The sequence below is a fragment of the Aquarana catesbeiana genome, linkage group LG08 (assembly GCF_042186555.1).
Source record: "Aquarana catesbeiana isolate 2022-GZ linkage group LG08, ASM4218655v1, whole genome shotgun sequence".
NCBI classification, from domain to species: domain Eukaryota; kingdom Metazoa; phylum Chordata; class Amphibia; order Anura; family Ranidae; genus Aquarana; species Aquarana catesbeiana.
In genome coordinates, this window is record NC_133331.1 from 171826944 (window position 1) to 171849321 (window position 22378).

The 22378-nt window shown below is 38.7% G+C and overlaps 1 protein-coding gene across 2 annotated transcripts in view; it reads right to left on the reverse strand.

Moving 5' to 3' along the window:
• Positions 1-11664: 11664 nt before the first annotated feature.
• UNC5B (unc-5 netrin receptor B) overlaps positions 11665-22378 on the reverse strand; it is a 291480-nt gene continuing 280766 nt past the window's right edge. For both annotated transcript variants that reach the window (XM_073596705.1, XM_073596706.1), the window contains one exon: positions 11665-20595. In XM_073596705.1, the coding sequence (XP_073452806.1) occupies positions 20430-20595 (166 nt within the window). In that variant the 3' untranslated portion in view covers positions 11665-20429. The remainder of the gene's footprint in view (positions 20596-22378) is intronic.

Sequence of the window (22378 nt, forward strand, 5' to 3'; positions counted from 1 at the left end):
GTTCAAATACCTTCCTCAGGGGCAGAGGGTTCAAAAAGTTTTTTAGCATTCAAATAAATTCTAGTGTGATGATTCCATGTCTAAGCAGGCACTGAGGCCAGAAGAGTCCATGCTGATATTACATAATTCGCAAAACTGTAAGATCCAGCATTGATCCAGCCACCACACGTCATACGGCAAACTGCTACATCTGTAGGACTCATTTGTGGTGGGACAGTTGGATATTTATCCCTTGGCTACTTAGCCAATATTACTGCTCTCAGTAAACTGTTTGTCCCACCAACCTGGATGTGAACTACATGGGCATACATCACAGAATAGATTTTGCAGATACTATGTACCTTGAGAAACGTGCCCAATATTTACAACACTTACAGTTTTGCGAATTATGTAATATCAGCATGGACTCTTCTGTCCTCAGTGCCTGCTTAGACATGGAATCATCACACTGGAATTTATTTGAATGCTAAAAAACTTTTTGAACCCTCGGCCCCTGAGGAAGTTATTGGAACATCTCATACCGGAAACACGTCGGGCATTTGGGCATTGATATTGTATGCTAATTATGTGTACAACATTTGTTTGACTTTCCATGTAACATACGTTGTGCATCTTTGTCACGTGTGGATTTTATAAGTTTTTTATTCTATATCATTAAAGATTGTTTTTTACATATTTTTTGAGTGAGTGGTCTGTTAAAGTCCCAATTGAGGGGGTTACCATTTTTGTTCCTAAGTATTTAATTGAGGACTCGCACTTTCATCTGAATAGTGTGATTCACCCCTGGAAGTTCACTCTTCAGGTGATGGGCAGCGCCACTCACCCCTTTATTAAAACTCTATTCTTATTAGGGCTCCATTAGTGGTGCCCCTTAGGGGAGGCAGCAGCCCAGCCTATACCTAAGCGCGGAAATCAATAAATTATATAAAGGGGCATTAAGTAGACTTTTCAAACTTTTTAGGCCATCAATTGGTTATGAAGAGGAGGGAGAAGTGTATGTTATGCCCTGTACACACGGGCGGACTTTTTGACCGAACTTGTCTGCCAGAACGAATCCATCGGACAATCCGACCATGTGTGGGCTTCATCGGACTTCCAACGGACCTTTTCGGTCGAAAATCAGACGGACTTTAGATTTGAAACATGTTTCAAATCTTCCCGCCGGAACTCCGCCGGAACCAGTTCCTATCGTTAAAACCGTTCGTCTGTATGCTGGTCCGACGGACCCAATGCGACGCAAGGGCAGCTACAGCACCTGCCCACGAGAATGTTTCCAGCGCAATCCTATCGCGCTGCTTCTCGGTGACAGGGTACTGTACATCTCACGCTCACTGCAATAGGAAAAACACATTTTCCTATTGCAGCGAGCGCAAGAAAGAAGCGACAATGTCCCTTAGGTCTGGTATGGATTTTAAGGGGAACCCCATACACTGAAAAAATGGCGTGGGGGTCCCGCCAAAATCCATACCAGATCCTTATCCGAGCACTTAGCCCAGCCGGTCAGGTAAGGGGGTGGGGACGACCGAGCGCCCCCCCTCCTGAACCATACCAGGCCGCATGCCCTCAACATGGGGGCTGAGTGTTTTGGGGAAGGGGGGCGCCCTGCGGCCCCCCACCCCAAAGCACCTTGTTCTCATGTTGACGACCGGCCGTTGGTTGTCGGGGTCTGCGGCCGGGGGGCTTATTGGAATCCGGGAGCCCCCTTTCATGAGGGGGCCCCCAAGATCCCACCCTATGTGAATGAGTATGGGGTACATCGTACCCCTACCCATTCACCTGGGGGAAAAAAGTGTCAATAAAAACACACTACACAGGTTTTTAATGTAATTTGTTAGGCAGCTCCGGGGGTTTCTTCCGACTCCTCTGCTCTCTCCTGCTTATTCTCCCGCTCTCTGGCTTCTTCTCCCGCTCTCCGGTTCTTCTCCCGCTCTCCGGTTCTTCTGCCGGGCTCCTCCGCTATCGTCTGCTCTTTTGCCGCTCTTTTGCTAGTGTTGGCCCGGTCTTCTCTGTCGTTTTCTTCCCTGTTCTCTTCTTCCGGTCAAACAGTTGGCCCGTGTGTATGCGGCATTAGTTCCTGCTTTAAATGCATACAGAATATACCGTTTTTCTGGGATAGTGATCCTATCAGGTGCTGCTGCTGACTGCAAAATGGGAAGTTGTTGCCCATAGCGAATAAAACAGATTCCTTGTTTGAGTTTTCATAGCAATACATATAAAAGTTGAATGCTCAATGTGAACATCAACTCCACTTTTTTGCCATTTTTGTTTTCTCCATATTTTATTTTTATTTTTATTTATTTTTAAAGCATATCCAAACCCAAAAACGAAATTGTAGTCTATTGCAGCTTACCAGTCCTTAGAGAAAGGTGGCTATTATTAGTTTTCTTTAAATCTTTTTTTCCTTTATTTTCACCTGGTAATCCTACAAATTACGTACTTGGTTTTTTTCATGTCTATGCTTTTTTTTTTTCTTGGAATCTTTTGAGGTGGCCATGGTTGTCACACGGGCTTGAGTTAAACAAGTCTGCCTTTGTTCACCTCCAGTACATGGTGGATTGATGGGACTAGTAGTTTAACAATTTTAACTTATGTGGTGAAATTTAAATATACAAAAAGTAGTATCCTGAAAGTATCATTCCACAGAGGATTACAAAAACAAACTAGAAGAATGGTACTTTAACCAGTTCCAGACTGCCCTATAGCAGATTTACTGCTAAAGGGTGGCCCTCCTTTTCAGGATCACGTATATATACACGTGATTCTGCATTTTTGCCTGCAGGAGGCAGCAGAAGCATATCTGTGGATGCTGGGCACTGGATGTCCACCGACACCTGCCGATGGTCAGTTAAACACACAGAATGGAGATCTGCCAACGTAAACAAGGCAGATCTCCATTCTGACAGGGGGAAGGGATGGCGTTTGTGTCCCTGCAAAGCAGGAAATAAAATCCATCTCTTCCTTGAGTAAAAGCAGCATATACAGTACACAAAAACACTAGCTAACACTAGCTAACACTAGTAAACACTAGCACTGGCTAGGCACACCGTTAACCCTTTGATCGCCATAGATGTTTAACCCCTTCCTAGCTAGCGTCAGTACAGTGACAGTGCATATGTTTAGCACTGATTACTGTGTTAGTGTCACTGGTTTCCACAAAGTGTCAGTTAGTGTCCGATTGTCCGCTGCAGTATTGCAGTCCCGTTAAAAGTTGCTGATCGTCGCCATTACTAGTATAAAAAAAAAAAAAATTCCATAAATATATCCCATAGTTTGTAGACGCTATAACGTTTGCGCAAACCACTTAATATATGCTTATTGGGATATTTTTTACCAAAAACATGTAGCAGAATACATATTGGCTTAAATTTATAAAGATTTTTTTATTTTTATTAATGGATACAGTATGTTTTATAGAAGAAAGTAAAAAATATTGTTTTTTTTTTTCAAAATTGTCTGTCTTTTTTTTTGTTTATAGCGCAAAAAATAAGAACGGCAGTGGTGATCAAATACCACCAAAATAAAGCTCTATTTGTGGGGAAAAATTACATTCATTTTATTTGGGTACAGCGTTGCATGACCAGTTTTACAGGGGTGTCAAACTGGCGGCCCTCCAGCTGTTGTGGAACTACAAGTCCCATCATGCCTCTGCCTGTGGGATTCATGCTTGTAACTGTCAGCCTTGCATTGCCTCATTGGACTTGTAGTTCTGCAACAGCTGGAGGGCCACCAGTTTGAAAACTTAAAGTTAAAGTAACGCAGTGTCGTATTGCAAAAAATGGCCTGGTCAGGAAGGGGGGGTAAATCTCCTGGAGGTCAAGTGGTTAAATATAACTTTAAGGAGACTTAACACAACTAGAGAATACACAAAAAGGTAAAAATATATATTTAGTTATAAAGCGTATACAAAAGATAGAGAACTAGTGGTTTACCCAATGAAGATAAAATTCTTTGTGCTTTCCTTTTAGCTCACAGAAAGTGATAATAACATTGCATTTCTGGCAAGATCAACAGGTATTTTATGTGCTTGCTAAAAATGTTCTATGACTGACAAGTGAAAACTAATGCAGCCACCACGTCTAAGGACTGTTAAGCTGTTGTTAAAACAATTTTGTCTTTGGGCTTGAGTACACTTATAAAGCGTTATAACCATTCTTTCTTTAATTATTTGATATGAATTTGTTTGCAGACTTCTCCTAAAAGCTATTATGAGCATTTTATTCTGCCCCTAGAAGCTAATAGTGTTATCCTATGTGCCCATGCGCACTATTTAATGCTAGAAGCATTTTTTAAGCTTCAGCGTTTAGGAGCAGGTAAAAAAAAAATGTTTTTGTAGAGTGCTTGGGAGCATTTTCATGGCAGAAAAAAAAAATGCTAAACGCTCCTAAACACTACTAAAGTATTCCTAACATCTTTTTTTGAGCATTTTTTTCCCTTCATGTACTGTAAAAATGCTAATAAAATGCTAATGCTCCTAAAAAGCTACTACAAGTCAGCACAAAAATGCCATATCATTAGTGGCATGAGTCCATGGAGCCTAAAGCCTCGTACACACAATCGGATTTTCCGACGGGAATTGTGTGATGACAGGCTGTTGATTGAAAATCCAACCGTTTGTACGCTCCATCGGACAATTGTCTGATTTTCACTTTCCTAACACAGAACCGCCTTTCCGCCAATCAAGTGTGCGGGTCTTTTACCCGTCACCTAATTGGCTGAAAGGATAGAAAGGAGGAGAGGACAAGAGATGAGGATGGCAGGAGACGCATGGAGAACCCCGTTCGTGGCCGTCACCCGCTGCCCCACCGAGACAGGGTAAGTGCCGGGCAGTGCGAGGGGGGCAGACGGCAAATGGGCGGGGGGGATTTACAGTGATGGCATTCGGTGAAACAGTTGCAGCATTTGATGGTACACTGGCAGCATTTAATGGGCACACCGGCAGCATTTGATGGGCACACCGGTGGCATTTGATGGGCAAAGTGGCAGCATTTGATGGGCACAGTGGCAGCATTTGATGGGCACAGTGGCGGCATTTGATGGCACAGTGGCAGACTTCGATGGGCACAATGGCAGCATTTGATGGGCACAGTGGCAGCATTTTATGGGCACACGGTGGCATTTGATGGCTAAGTGGCAGAGTTTGATGGGCACAGTGGCAGCATTTAATGGGCACACTGGCGGCATTTGATGGGCACAGTGGCAGTGTTTGATGGCACACTGGCAGCGTTTGATGGGCAAAGTGGCGGCATTTGATGGCACAGTGGTGGCATTTGATGGCACAGTGGCAGCTTTTGATGGGCACAGTGGCAGCGTTTGATGGGCACAGTGGCAGCGTTTGATGGGCACAGTGGCTGCAATTGATGTTTTTTTTTCAGAATTTTTTAGTTTGCTTGCGCCCCCCCCCCCCCCCCCAAAAAAAAATTTTGAGCACCAGCCGCCACTGGTTTATATGTGCGTGCATATGTGCATTTATATATATATGTGTGTGTGTGTGTGTATATGTATATACAGTATATGTGTGTGTGTGTTTACATGTATGTATGCACATTTTATGTATGTGCTTTTAATCCTGACCCCCTATATGTGTACAATCAGAACCTATTTTTTAATTTTTTTTTGCTTGTTCATAGTACCGGCAAAAAAATGCTGTTCCTCCGAAAAGTGATCCATGCTCAGATCGCTTTTCAGAGGCATTTGACAGGCGGTAAAGAGGCAATATGTTGCCTACTGACCGCCTGTTTTAACCCCTTAAATGCATCATCACTATGCTGCAATTGCATGCAATGCACACAGTTGTAGGGTGGTTGCAGTGTAGCCCCATTCACCTAGGGGTATACTTCAAGGGTGCCCTGACGGGAAAAAGATTGAGAAACACCGACATAGAGGAACCGATCTCTCCATTTTCCTCCTGCAGACACTGAATGCCTGTGGGAGGAGAAGAGGGGGGGAAATAGAGAACCCGGTTCCTTTATATGCAGCCACCCACTTGCGCCCTGTTGTTCCGCCATGAGCTCAGAGAAAAGAGCCCTGTCCGGGGTCATGGTTTCTTGCATCAGGGCTCTGAAGGTTCTATTTATGCCTCTGCTGTGCTGTTACACTTGTATGTAAGAGATAATATAATGCATAGTTATGGTAATGTTTAACGATGAGCCGAACACCCCCCAGTTCGGTTCGCACCAGAACTTGCAAACAGGCAAAAAATTTGTACGAACACTCGAACACCGTTAAAGTCTATGGGACACGAGCATGAAAAATCAAAAGTGCTTATTTTAAAGGCTTATATGCAAGTCATTGCAATAAAAAAAAAGTGTTTGGGGACCCGGGTCCTGCCCCAGGGGACATGTATCAATGCAAAAAAAGTTTTAAAAATGTCAGTTTTTTCAAGAGCAGTTATTTTATTAAGGCTTAAAGTGAAACAATAAAAATGAAATATTCCTTTAAATATTGTGCCTGGGGGGGGTGTCCTTAGTATGCCTGTAAAGTAGCACATCTTTCCCGTGTTTATAACAGTGCCACAGCAAAATTACATTTCTCAAGGAAAAAAGTCATTTAAAACTACTTGCGGCTGTAATTATTGTCGGGTCTCGGCAATATAGATAAAAATCATTGAAAAAAAGGCATGCCCCCCCCCCCCAAGTCCATTACCTTTGGGTCTGGTATGGATATTAAGGGGAACCCCGCACCCGAATTAAAAAGAAAAATTGCGTGGGGTCCAAAATTTAAAAAAAAAATTATGTCATCTGGGGAGACGACATCAGTTATAGACAAAACGTACGTCGGGAGGTTGACACACTGACTTCATCGCGACCTTGATGTGAATGGGTGCATGAAATGCCAGCCGGCAAACTGTTTTTATGCTACACATTCTTGTAAGTGCAATTCCTTTTATAATAAAACTTTATAAGCGGATTTACACTATGGCCAGTTTTCTTTTACCTCCATGATCCTGAGCCTGGGTTGGTGTATGGGCCGTCATCTGCTGTACTTCCAAGTCCACGCTGAGCACAGATAAGTAGCGCCATTGGTTCGGCATCCAGATCTTCAGCTTATACACAGGCTTACTTAGCTTGCCTTCTGGTAAGTGCGAAATCTATGTGGTGGTGGATCACGAGTGGTGTTTTGTCCCATGTTTTCTACATTCACTGGGAAGAATTGAGTGATTTATGTCTTTTGTATTTGGACTTCCTCTGTCTTTATGGATGATTTTCATGGTCACTCACTTACTGACCCTTCTTCGTTTCTATACACCAATTGATTTCTATGTATTCACATATTGTTTTCACTTATTATTATCATAGCGCAGTTTTTTCCTGTTTTATTGTTATTTTTGTGTATATCTCACAATTTAAACTGCTGCTGGCACGGTTTTGGTAGCGCGGTATTTTTCCTTTTCCACCACCAAAAGAAAGCTCTATTTGTGGGGAAAAAAGGACGTCAATTTTGTTTGGAAGCCACGTCACACGACCGCGCAATTGTCAGTTAAAGCGACGCAGTGCCGAATCGCAAAAAGTGCTCTGGTCTTTGGGCAGCCAAATGGTCCGGGGCTTAAGTGGTTAATAACCTCACGCCAAATTAATCAAAAAAATTGAATCTAAAAAATGAATTAAAAAACTATATAGCTGCTCCCCAAATAGTGGACATACCACTGTGCAAATTGAATAGTGATGGTAGGGGATGTTAAAAATGTCTATGAATTTATATATATGCTGTTTTAAGACCGTATACCATGGAATAAAGTGAACATGTGCATATGGTGCAACAATAATTAAACCAATTGGTGAAATGATAAATCCATATACCTTTAAAATAGAGTGAACATATACATATGGTGCAACAATGGATTAAACCAATTATTAATGAGTCCATAAAATTTAGTGTTTAGTCTTGATAGTTGAACCACAAAAAATATTTTGCAATTCAAATACACCCAAAAAAGTGCTCAAATATGAAATCTGCTCACCAGGTGAACATGACCTCTTTAATTAAAGAGAAGGTCTAATGCTCTGTGTGGGAAATCCTGGATGGATGCCCTGAGCCATTGGATAGATCTTCTATACTGTGACCTCCTCTCCATCAAAATGTCCCATATAAAAGACAAAGGCAGAGTACATAGCGCAATACTGTTTTTATTAAAAGATGTCAAATACAAAAATTGCCCGCTTACATTCGATGGTGCCTTGTCCTGGCACTGAGGATTGCCTGCGATATGTTTAAATGGAAACCGCGGACCACTGGGCTCACGTTACAGAGCCGGCGTGAGTTCCACTCCTTGTGGCAAAGAAACAGGAAGCTGGGAACCCGAAGTGATGTGACCGAAAGCGCCTCAATGTACATTTTGTAATTGCTACTTCATCAGGAAGCATATCCATCACTATTTAACCTTTCTGGTAGCGTATGTGTGATAAAAAGTCGCTCCTCTGCTACTCCCCAATTGCTGTATGTATTCCACATGTCGGGGATGTAGAACAACCACTCCCATGCCACATTCTGTAGTTCCTCCCATTTGCTTTTATGTCACTACAGAATGTATGAACTGGTGGTGGGAACCACTGTTTACAAGAGGGGTAACGGGTGTTTGAATTGCCCAAAGTTGAATTACTGCTGTGGATAAGGAGAAGCAATGTGGCAGTATTTCAACACAGGCCAGCAAGAAAGGTAAGTATATTTGATCCTTTTTCACAGGTTTCCTGATGTTTAGAATTGACAGGGTCACTTTAATCGGTCTGCTATCAAACTTTATCTTAGCGCACACTATATGCAGTGCATTGTACACTACCTGCTCATTTCTCGCATCTAAAAGATGCCAATAATGGAGTCCGGTTCAGGGACTATGTAATCCCAGCACATGTGCAAGAGTTACTTCATTTGTAGTTGCCTAGTGCTCGAAGAGAGAATGAGAGATGTCAACTGCTGTGGAATGATCGACCAGTGGGAGTGTCCCACCCTTCCTTTTCAAGTGGCTATTCAGGGTCTGGTTGCTATGCGGGGTCTTTGGTGGGTTGGGGTTTTAATGATAATAAAAGGCATGTGATGTGAGGACACATGTGATGAGCTGTGTGGGTGGATTTAGGTCTACTTTAACACTGAAATACAGGCAGATCCAGAAAAAGGATCTAGTACAAATCTTTAAAACCCACAGACTCACATCATTATTGTGGTGCGTTAAAGCTTCTGTAATAGTTATAACACCACGCGATCCTGCCATTATACAGGCCTTCCTTATTAAATTGCTTACCGCCCCATAACACATTTAGTGCTCAAGGGTGGCCATTTAGTGCAAAATCTGGTGTAGCTGTGCATGGTAACCAATCAGCTTCTAGCTTCAGTTTGTTCAGTTAAGCTTTGACAAAAAACACCTGAAAGCTGATTGGTTTTCATGCAGAGCTGCACCAGATTTTGCACACTGCAGTTTTAGTAAATAAATCCCAGCACCACTATAAGCAATTCCACAAAGTGTGGCAGGAGATGTTGGACTTTGTGTTTCCTGTGATTTATAGTTAAGCTGGGTACAGGGCTGTACCTTGCCTAACAAACTCCCCTTTTCCATGTAAATGAAAATGAATACCCACTCAGTCCAGCATTTTGCCTACCCATACAAACCCTCATAAAAGGAGATCAGTTAAGCCCCAAAAACACATTGGTTGTTTTTACTCTTATGATGAAAAAACGTTGAACTTGACTTCCCACCAAATTTAATACAGGCAATTCAACGATATGCTCTCAGATTTATGAGAGCAGCCTTTTAAATAAATATAAGATCTAATTACCCACCAAAATCGAGCGCTCCATACTGTATCTTCATTTAAGGTGCTTGAATTTTTTTGGCAGTTGCAAGAGTATTGTTTTTTTGACACCCCAGCCTCTTCCCTTAAAACATTTGACTAGAGTTCCATTTAAAGAAAAGTAGAAAAAAACATAACACATTTCTTTTTATTAGACTAGGAAATATAATTTATTGCATAAAAATTAATTTGTTACAATAGGAATGCTAAACTTTATTTACAATTTTTAGTGTACAGAATTAACAGACTGGTGTTTGAAGGTTTTGGGTGTAAGTGAATTAACAGGTGAGGCAGAGTCCACAACATTTGTCCAAAGTTCACTATTATGCAGAAATGTCAATGAGAATGGATTAACCAGAAAGTGAAACAAAGTCTCCATAGAGACAAAAAAATAAATTTTGGTTCATTTTAAAAGGCAAAAATAGCTATTTAGGTATGAAAGAATGCATGTCTGCTTATTGCATACCTTTAAGTAAAGCAGAAAGAGGATTTCCCGAAATGCTCCATTTATGCTTTAATATTAAAAATTGGTTCCAGTGCCACTCACAACTCATCCACTGGCCCACAGCAGATGTTGAAGATAGTCACACTGATTCCTCTAATGTCACCATAAACACTGATAAAAGTAAAATAGCAACAAGAATGCCATACCAGTATAAAAAAAATAATAGGAGAAAAATAAAGTAGCCATAGAAAACCCAATATGTAGCAAAACTATACACAAACCCGATGAAGGGTTTCCACTTTTATGCAATTAGCGTTGCTAATATGTTGCATGATAGCGGTATACATATGCAAGATAGAGATAGCTTAGTATGGCAATAAATTGCACACAGGCAAACTAACTTTTCTTTTCAAAGCTTACTGGCAAATATTATACGTATTTAGCTTCAACGACCTAAGGAAAAGTGCACTGTATTAGGTTGACGGGTACATACATGTGTATCCTACAAGATTACTTTATGGTAAACGATAAAAACAGTACAAATTTATATACTGTAGCCCCTGTATAAGTACGGTATAAGTCAGGTAAAAAAAACAATAACAAAAAAAGGGGGTGGACTATTTAACAATTTTATTCATGACAACTAGAGTGCATATTCACTTATACTGCAGTAGAGTAACCATGCAACTGCACCTAATTAATCTTTAATGAGAGCAGTCTAATCTGTATACAGATCAATAAAAACAGACCATGACATAGACATCATTGTCTATTTTTGTTTTTTTATAAGTTTTCAAATCCATAAAATCTCATGCCCATGGTAAAATACGTTTGCCTTTACAGCCAATTTTGATGTTGGGTGGCAGGATGTTTTGGCACATGCAATCAGTGCCGAATGCAGACTATATGTATGTAAAGTATGGGTCAGTTCTGTTTATTAGCAGAGATGCACCATTATATGCCTTCTGAGAAGTGCTGTATTGCCGACCTGTGTTGGGTGTATATTTCAGCCCACATTCACCGCAAAGGATGCATAGAGACGATGATGAATGGGCTGATACACTTTACAAAGGGCAATCAAGAATTACTCCTAAATCTGAAAGAAGGTACGCAAAACATGCAATCACCAAATAAACTAAATTGCAGTTCAAAGTGCAATCATCACCTGGAGGACATACCACCACGGTTACCTTACTGCTGCATTAGTGTCTACTCATGTCATGGATGTTTAAAATCTAAAGTAATCCTACAAGTTAGCCGAACTCGTAAAGATGACATGCCTACTAGGATTTATATGAGCACACTGTGGTATTCATATCATAGCGTTCTAACCAAATTCTTTCATTCTTACTGTACATTTTAGAAATTTGCCATGCTATTACCAAAATATATAAAAAAACATACTGATTTTGGTGAACATATAGACCATTTGTCAGCAAATAATTTAAAAAAGTTTATTCAAAAATGTAAAATAAAAAAATTGAGGACAGGTAATTTGCTATAACAATTACTGTATGTCTTCCCTCTTGCATAGTACAAGACTGATTCCTACCACTGCTACATTGAAATAAAATATATTAAGAAGTCAAGCAACTACATAAAAATAAACAAATTCAATATATAGGATATTAGGTTTCGGATCCTCCCTGTAAAATGCAGTTACATTTTTTAAAATTCACTATTTGCTTTCGACATGTACAGCCATAGAATCATTATTCAGCTTTATCCTTGTGGCTTATAAAAAATGTTCTCAATAAAAATAGTCAAATGCATATTTAATCCTTTTCCCAATACATGACAACTAGAGATCACATCTTAGAGCCCTGATATTTTTCAGGTATTATCTAATGTAATTTATCACTTAAAAATAGACATGAGTGCAGAAAATGCAGACTGATCAAAAACAGATATAATAGCCAATAATTTTTTAATTGATGGTGTGTTGTATCAAGAAATACTAACAGTTATTATGTATGTGTGTTAGATGGGAATCAATATACTTTTAGCAAAATAAGATTTTTGAACACCATTGTTTTATTTCAAATTTTTGTTCAAGGTCAAATTATATAACATTCATAAATGAATCATACTATTTTAGTGTTTCATAATCAACTATTCTCTTTATTCAGTAATACTATTTATGAATAATAAAAAAGAATTTCCATTCAATTGTTTGATTCAAATTAAATCAAATTGAATTTAGTCATTCATTTTCTACACATTGAACACAACTCCAAGAATGGATTTAATACTGACTTCAAAATTGAATATATTTTGCAAGACTAGGCTAAATAAAAAGTATCAAATATTTAAGCCAAAATTAAGACACTTTTTATCACAGAATAATAACTGTCAAACAAGTTGACAATGTACTTCATTTTTTTAAGTTTATATTGATTTTTTTTTTTTTAAATGTGATTATATTATCAACTGTAAAGTCACAGCTTCCGAAACTTCTACACAGATATTGAGTTTTAGTTTGTAAAAATGGATTAGTAAAGGAAACCTGTGCTGAGTGAAATATTGTAGCTGCCATTGCTGGCCTACAGTTCTGTTGTCTGGATGTGTCTGGTTTCAAACTTCCCTAAATCAATGACCTAGGAAAAGCATGCAACAAAAGTCAGAAATCCTGACCTGCATTCCTGTTCCAAGTCAATAGCGTAGAGCAGGGGTCTCAAAACTCTCTAAACAAAAGGGCCAGTTTACTGTCCTTCAGACTTTGAGAGGACTGGACTGTGGCAAGTGTGACTGTAAAAATGCAGTGGTGTTAATGCCCTGTCATTGGCATTAGTGAGATGAATAATACCCCATGGGAAAGAATACTGCCCCATCATTGGTGTCATTGAAAGGAATAGTGCCCCATCATTGGTGTCAAAGGGAGGAATAATGCTCCATCATTTGTGTCAATAGAAGGAATAATCCCCCATCATTGGGGTTACTACAAGGAATAATCCCCCATCATTGGTGTCAATGGGAGAATTAGTTCCCCATTGTTGCGGTCAGTGGGAGGAATAGTGCTTTGTGTCAGTGGGAGAAATAGTGCCCAAGGAGCCAGATAAAAGCAAGCAAAGAGCCACATCTGACCCCAGGCCACAGTTTGGAGACAACTGGTGTAGAGTATTAAAGTCACTAGATCAATAGTAAGCCAGTCTGCTAGCTTGCATACCATTTTTTTTTAAATTGCCATACAGTCAACAAATTTCAAGACTGTTGTGCAATGGCAGCCTACATGCACCACTCTGCACATGTTTTCTTTACCAATTTCAGTTCAGGCTAGTACATTCTCCAGGGCGATATGATGTTTAAAGTGTCAATTTGCACTGCAAATGTGCAATTTCATTTAAGTTTAAATTCTATTTAAGAAATGGTTTGACTGCACGTGAAATTTAGGTATGCCAACCCATAAAAACAAAGAAAAAAGAAAGAAAAAAGTGTAGCTTTGTCTATGTGTTAATTATATTAAGGTGGTTTTATTCAAAAAGATATTAATAAATAGTTTCAGTCCAATAGTTAAAGCCAAAAGGAAGTTATTCTGTAATACTTAACTAACCACAAAATGCAAAGATTTATTTTCTACATAATTTTTGAAATAATAAAAAGACATGGTTTAGAATTTTACCATGAAGTTTGAATCATGTTCTCCATATGTTGATCAATAAAACTATATGAAAGTCTAACAGCAAATCTGCACGTAAACGCCTACTCCATAAATAAAAAGCTTAAATTCAGTGGTAGACATACAATTTATACTAGCCAAATACAATAAAATATTTTGGTAAATGAGCTGTCAGAGAAAATAAAGGTTGCAAATGATCAAAATAAAAATATAACATCTGCCTTTTTATACATTTCAGTTCTACTCCATAAGAACTTTCCAAACAAATAAAGATTGTTTTAAATGTATTAACAAAGTTTAAGTATCTAAATTCAAAGTAAAAACTAGCAAAAGTAACAGAAATAGGAAGAATGACGAACCGCATAACTGAAAATAAAAGTATATACGGCCTAAAAAACTTGCATTCAGTCATAAAGGCACATATTAATTCATTTTAAGGATCAGAACATTTTCCACAAAATCTAAGGTTAATACCAGTTGCGTTGTGTTTGAAATCTATAAGCGAGCGAGGCAATACCCTTTCATCACAATAAATATGACCAAAATGTATTTCCTATTTGTATTCTGTGACCATGAATTTAAAAATTGGTTGAATGTCCCAGTGATCTAATAATGTCACTTCCAAAGCATGGACTGGGCTTAATTTGAGGAAGGAACATGCATAAATTAGCTGCATTCTAAATAGACTGAAATGACTGTATGTTTTCAGGGGCCATTGTGAAGGCACATTGGTGTTAAGGCCTCTTACACTAATTATAACCTCCTCAGACTACTTCAGATCTGGGTCTTGGCTGTAAAACATTAATAAAGGAAAAAGTAAAAGCAAGAAAATCATTTTTTTTATAATCAATTATTTTTTGGACTGACCATTTAATAGATCTCAGCACAATGTTGTTTATACTCTGCTCCAAATACTATGGTGTATATATTGCCTTGAAACAAATAAGAGAAAACTACCCCCTCTCAATTGTGTTGCAGTCATTACCTAGTTTATTTTTAAAGGAAAGACATTCATGTTTAGTATCCATTTTTAAAGGTCGTAGATTGTTGACAAACTGCTGATCAATTCTTACCTGGGCACTGTTAGGGTACTAAGTGGATAATGCATGGCACACTAGGGACGTGCTAGTTTTCTTAAAAAATATAATGAACTTAGGGTTGGTGGTTATCCGAGATGGTTAAGATGGTCTGAGATTGTTAAAGTTTATTCTGCTACCTAGGGACAAATCTCTTATTCAATAGACTGAGGTTGATTTGTTAAAGGCAAATGGACTGTTCACTTTGCAATGGGATTTTCACTAGAACTTAGTGAATTGAGGAAATTGCAGTTTGTGAAGAATACCCAATAACCTACAGGGAAAAGTAAAAAATAGCAGTTGTGCTTGCACAGGATTGGATGATGAAGCTCCACTTGATTCTTTAAGCCCTAGGGAAAATTCACTTGCAAAGTGAACAGCCTATTTACCTTTATTAAGTCAACCTCATTGATTTAGCTACTTTATTAAACTCCTGGTCCTGGTCAGCACAGTAAAATGCGCAACTTTAGCTGATGACCATCTACAGGGTAGGTTCAAAATGAACACATCGTAAGAAGTATAATTTTTGGGCAGTTTAAACCTTTTAAACATGTTATCTACATACACAAAGCATGACCAAAAATGTAACAGCTGACTAAAAACCAAATCAACATCCTTTAGTTTGCTCTTTAGCTAAAAAACTTGCACATGTAGTATGGTGCACATATGACATGCATTACCTCATAGTAACCAGTGACAAACTATCTTTCAGTGGTCTGATTACTTAAATCAAGTCTGGGGTAAAACAAAAATGCACATACCCCTGAGAGAAATAAAACCTGAAATAATTTACTCCAATTTCCTCCAGCAGAAGAGTACACCCTGAGAAAAGATGAATCTAACTGATACAGAGCTTTGTATTTCCTTTTTGTACACAACACAACAGAATCAAACTATTTTTGTTATAGCCAAAAAAACCCTTGGGACATTTTTGGGAAATTACACTTGTTTAACACCATTGTTACTAGTCATATACACATGTACCATATATAAAGCCATCTACAGTATTCTCTTTAACTAGATGAAACTGGAGGCAAGTTAAATATAAAAGTACAAAGTTAAATCTCACAATACTGCCCATACCTTGCCAGTTTATAATGTTGAATCATTTGTATCCATTACAAAAAGTACTCACAAACGGTTTTCATGTTTCCCATAAAGGCCCTTGATATGTGTACAGAAAATAACTATGAATTTGATGTCTCATCACAAAGCTTTATCCTTCTTCCCAGGTTTTGCGCTATCATGTGAATACAGCATTAGTCGACTCGATGTACCTAGCACTTTCAACCATTGTGAAGGATGAAAACGCAATAATGACAAAAATTTTATTTTGGCTTCAGTTACAAAGGAGTGTGTGCATAACTTCAATTCTTTTATAGAATTTCTAGAATGCAGTTAAGTTTTTGATGCAGCAATGTGTTGTCAGTTTAGGGTAAAAATAGTTACCACGTACTTCCCCTTCCATATCTAGCAGGATATTTGTTTTTCTTTATCACAAATATAGTCCTTTATAATAGGCTGCTAACATTTGTAGCGATATACTACCGTCACACTATCCTGCTGCAGGGTGTGGAGTCAACACAAAACACATTAAAGTATGTTACGTCACGTTAACGTGTGTTGTGGTAGGGTAGCCTATTAATTTGAATGGACTCCCTATCACACTAAAATGCACAAGTGTGAAATTTGAGTGTACTTTTTTTTTAAAAAGGCAGTGCCTCACAACACATGGTAGTGTGTTACTACGTGTTAAGGTGTGCTAAAAACGCACACGCCTTGACAAAATGTGTTGGAATGCCACTGCAGCACCACAATGTGCAGCATGCCTTTTTTGTGTGTTGTGCTAACTTCGAGTCCCTATAATGCAAAGTTGTGAACAAAGCCTAAGAGTTATTATTCCATGATAAAGTCATTTCCAGAGGCTGCATTTCAAGGAAGTATAGAAAATTAAGCAATGTACATTTCAAAGCTTTGTTCAAAGTACCATATCTTGTCCACAACAGGGGATTTGTTTAAAAAATTGGACCCCAAGTTTTAAATAAAAAAAAAAAAAAAAAAAAAAAAAAATTGTTCTTTATTTTGCACTATGATTTTGCTTTACAGCCTCCTTTGCATTCAAAGAATAACTTATATAAGGAACAGAATGCATATGTTACATCATGGTCATAGCTGTTTGAAATACAGCACCTACCTAAACTTTAAATAGTAACATTCCTTGGGCAGGTTTGTTAGAGTGGCTTGTATAAGACCAGCTTCACACTGGGTGGTTTTCAGGTGCTTTAGCACTAGAAAGAGCCTCTGCTAAGCGCCTGAAAACCGCCTCCCATTTATTCCAATGTGTCTTTTCACACTGGGGCGGTGCCCTTGTGGGACGTTCAGAAAAGTCCTGCAAGCAGCATCTTTGGGGTGGGTTGGGAGCACTTTATTTAGCATTCCCAAATCACCCTGTCCATTGGAATGAATAGGCAGCACCTGAAAAGTGCTTTGAAAGTGCCACAAAACTGGACTTTTTAACCTTTTTTGGGAAAAAAGCGCCCCGCTAGCGGACAAAAAGCAGCGCAGTGTGAAAGCAGCCTTAATAATAAGTAAAAGCCATAACACATATGCTGTGGCATCTAAATATGAGCATTTAGGAGGCTGGTGTAGATTCCTTTAAAAACCAAGGTGGCACCAGAAGGTTGTATTGCTTCCATCCAGCAGGCAGATTACTACCAATACTATGCTTTAAGGAGGGGACACTATATCCAAAATAATTTTTACGATTTCTTTTGTATTGGCTGCTCTGTTCTTAATGACTGGTTCAAATAGCTGATATATGATACTCGTTGATTCAACTCCATTTATTACAGTACCAAGACCAAAAATGTGGAAAATGCCAAAAAAAGATAAGCTGTACCTTCAAGTATAATGACTAGCCAGGAATTAGGAGGGAAAGAGATGAATGGAGGCAAGTAGTAGTAATTTGTATCTTTATCTTTGGCACATTGTGACAACTGTGTACAATAAAGAACTGAACCAAACACTACTTATTTAGTGACGACAGAGAAGTAATTTGGCTATTTAGTGTTTGGATTAAATGTGCTGAGTTTGCTGATCAGTTTGAGATGCTTCTAAGATCTTTCATTGGGGGGTGCATTTTGACCCATTGTTTACCTCCTTTGCATTTGACCTCTTAAGCTGTACCAACCTGTTTCATGCTGTTTTTGCATTTGCAATTACTTGTACGGGCAGAGAAGCAAATCTGACACAAGCAAAAGCCCCCCACCAGTCAAGTCCACCAGTCAAAGCCCACCACAAGTCTTAAAGGTGTCAAAAATGATTCACCATAAAGCTAAACAGTTAGGGGTAGAGTTCTTAAGTAAATTAAGTATTTATTCATTACTAGGGCTTTGATTTTCCTTTAAATGGGCACCATAAACATATAGAAAATCATGTAAGGAGACACAAAAGTAGACTATGATTCGGCTGCCAACAATACAAATCCTGGCGGTTCTTTCTTTGGAGTCCAGCAGACAGTAATAAAGATTGATTGAAATAGATGTACATCACGCTATGTGGTGTCATAATTTAACACCACATTCCTAGTTATTTACACACCTTCAAGCAGAGCAGTATGGAAAGATTAGTACAAAGTGCTATATATTCAATCAAACTTGAAATAGAAAAATAACACTTTTAATCCAGTTTTCTTTACACATTTGCAGTGATACATAAATGAGCGTGTTACTGAAAAATAAATTTTAATTTCTACAATGGCATGGGAGGATTCACTCGTGATAAAATAAAAATCTGTGTGAATCTGTGAAGACACTGTTCAATTTTGTGAAAAAAAAAGTTCTTGGGACAGTTTTTCTAAGGAGTCATGGTCGGAGTGTTTGATTTCCTTAGGTCAGAACACAATAAAACACAAATGCATTATTAATGTTTTCATATTATGCTAATATGTTTGCAATTACATATGCAGTAAAGTAGAAAAGGACTCTAAAGTCCTTATTTAATAAGGCAATAAAAAATGTTCTCACAGTGCAGTAACCCACAGCAACCAATCAGTATCTTTCATTACTGGCTGCATTAATGGGATCAAAAACAAAATTATACTGGCTGCTTGCTATAGACTACTGCATGTCATTGACTTTTTTCTACTACACAAACCAGCTTATTACTTCTTTAGCCTTGCTGCACAATACAGCTGACCATATTTATATGATCTTGTTTACAAAAAGGCAGCTCTTCATACGCATATATAAAAGCAGACACGGCAAGGCAATTTTATCCCATGTCATGGATCCATGTATGCCAAGGAACACTCTTACAGATCTAGAAATTCTACTTAGCTAGTGAAGCTAGATTCTTATGAAAGCATGGATAGTAATATTAATTGGATGTTTACTGGTTGTTACTGTAAAGGAACTATAATCATTCCACTATACATGAATTCCAACGAGGGCTCTTTGAAAACATGTCGATGGACATTTGTATTAAAAAAATAAATAAAATTGGCAAAAAACTGCCAACTAGATTGTATTCTGTATTGACTGCAGCTGCATGTTATAGTATTTGTGTTACAAATGTACTAGTATTCCTACATGTGGCCCTGTAGGTCAACTGATTTGACTTGATTCATGGTTCTCTAACTGGCCACTTATTTTCCACGTTCCAGTGGCAGGATTATTGAACAATATTTTCCCTGAGCTTGTGTAGGGTTTCCATTCATGTGAGTGTAATATGAAGAATCTGTTACAGAAAATCAAAGAACAAGGAAACTGACAATAAATACACCCCAATGCAATCTGTGTACAGTCACAAACTGAACATTATTATACTGACAGCAGGCTCAACAAGTGTAAGTGAGCCATTGAAATAATTTGTCTGCATTAAGAAACTTCTACTGGAGCAAGATGGGAGGGGAAGAAGATGGCAAGCCGACCTCAAACATACACATGGGTGCATACACTCAGAAATCTCAATCATTAACATATAAAACAAAGACTCATCCAAAGATCTGGATAATAAATAAACTTGCGTTTCCTAAGAAACCTCTTGCCTTATTAGATAGGCTGTTCCAAGCTTGGACAGGATAAAAGCAGTTTGATCAGACTGTTCAAAGAATAGATATCATTTCTAAAGATGGAGGAAATGAAAGAGCATAAAACTACAAAGTTGTTATTTTTTTTTTTTCTTTTAGAATGGCGATGTGATGTCTATCAGCAGCTGTCATGGTACCGATGATGCTTCTCTTTGTGCGCCTGGCATTATGTGGAGTGGAGTGTAAGGGTATTCCATTAGACACTTGAATGGCTTGTAAACAGAGTATGTAAGGAATTCTAAGGCTGGTTGTGTTTAGACTGTAAGGAGTACTCGTCTCCCCAATAAGCTGCAGCTTTGTGAGTCATCCAGCACAAACAAGGACCAAAAATGTCTCTTGTTTTAGGGACCAAAGTCCTTTCTTCCCTCAAACGTTATTCCACTTTCCACAAATTCACCAACTCAAGTCAACTGAGATTAGGTCATCAACAATCTCCATCTGTTGCCATGACTAGCATCATCTCGCTCTTGCCCATCTCTTCCAAGGCACTGGCAAGAGTGTTGAGATCACCGTCATCTTGGTGTAAGGCTTCCCATAAGTTCAAGATAACCCCTGTTGGACTGGCTTTGGTGGCAAAATAGTTTAGATATCTAGGAATGAAAAAAATACAAAAAAATATAACTTTTTTTTAAGGCCATTTACATAATTTGTGCATATTTTTTATTATTGATTTATAACATTAAGGAATGAAGAAAAAGATGTTTAAGTATTATTTTATCTCTTTTTAACCAGGTATTTATGAAATAATTCATATGAATATTTTATATTCACCACTTGCAGTCAGAAGGTGGTGAGTAAGGAAACAGACTCCCTAATCACCCAGCTGACTTGCTACTATGTTGTAAATAGCATGAGTTGTAAATAGACCCATACAGTAAGGTATCAGATTATACAGACATTGTCCAATGGACCCCTTAAAGCAGGGGTAGGCAACCTCGACCCTCCAGCTACGGTGAAACTTCAAGTCCCATGAGACATTGCAAGACCCTGACAATCACAGGCATGACTCCTAGAGGCAGAGGTATGATGGGATTTGTAGTTTCACCACAGCTGGAGTACTGAGGTTACCTACCCCTGCCTTAAAGCCTAGTACACACATGCGTAGTGCAGCTGGTTGGACAGAAGCCAGGCGGGGCATGGCCCAATAAATTTTGCCGATCGGCTCCTGATAAGCGCTCTAAATGGCTGTGAGCACTGACCGGATTGTTCTGGTGGGGGGGCGTCCCCCTGTCAGAACACAATAGCACAGTAGGGGACTAACATTGCATGGTTAGTACAGCAGCTCCCCCTGAACTGTCAGGTTTTTTTTTTTCATTCAGCCCTGCTGGTTTGAACAAAACAAAAAAAAACAGTTAGCATGTACTAGGCTTAAGAGACACACTTGTAGACATGGTCTAGGGGCATACATTTCCAATAGTCAACAAGAGCAGAGCTAGTGCTGGGGTTTCTTAATAGAACATAAAATGTATTAGAAGCACTATTACAGGAAATACAGTGATTTGAGTATGAAAAGTATTCATTCCCCTTGAAATTTTCCACATTTTGTCATGTTACAACCAAAAACGTAAATGTATTTTTATTGGGATTTTAGACCAGCATACAGTGGTACTTAATTGTGAGGTGGAAGGAAAATGATAAATGGTTTTAATTTTTTTTTACAAATAAATATCTGAAGTGTATGGCGTGCATTTGTATTCAGCCCCCTTTACTCTGATACCCCTAACTAAAATCTAGTGAAACCAATTGCCTTCAGAAATCACCTAATTAGTAAATAGAGTCCATCTGTGTGTAATTTAATCTCAGCTGTCCAAGGAACACACCAGACAGGTCAGGAATAAAGTTGTGGAGAAGTTTAAAGCGGGGTAGGTTATAAAAAAATATCCCAAGCTTTGAACATTTCATTGAACGCTGTTCAATCCATCTGAAAATGGAAAAAGAGTATGGCACAACTGCAAACCTTCAAAGGCATGGCCATCCCCCTAAACTGACAGGCCAAGCAAGGAGAGCATTATTTAGAGAAGCAGCCAAGAGGCCCATGGTAACTCTGGAGGAAATGAAGAGATCCACAGCTCAGGTGGGAGAATCTGTCCACAGGACAACTGTTAGTCGTGCATGTCACAAATCTGGCCCTATGGAAGAGTAGCAAGAAGAAAGCCATCGTCAAAAGAAAGCCATAAGAAGTCCCGTTTGCAGTTTGCGAGAAGCAATGTGAGGGACACAGCAAACGAGTGGAAGAAGGTGCTTGAATTTTAATGGTTAACATTAAACTTTTTGGCCTAAAAGCAAAACGCTATGTGTGGTGAAAAACTAACACTGCACATCACCCTGAACACACCATCCCCATCGTGAAACATGGTGGTGGCATCATGTTGT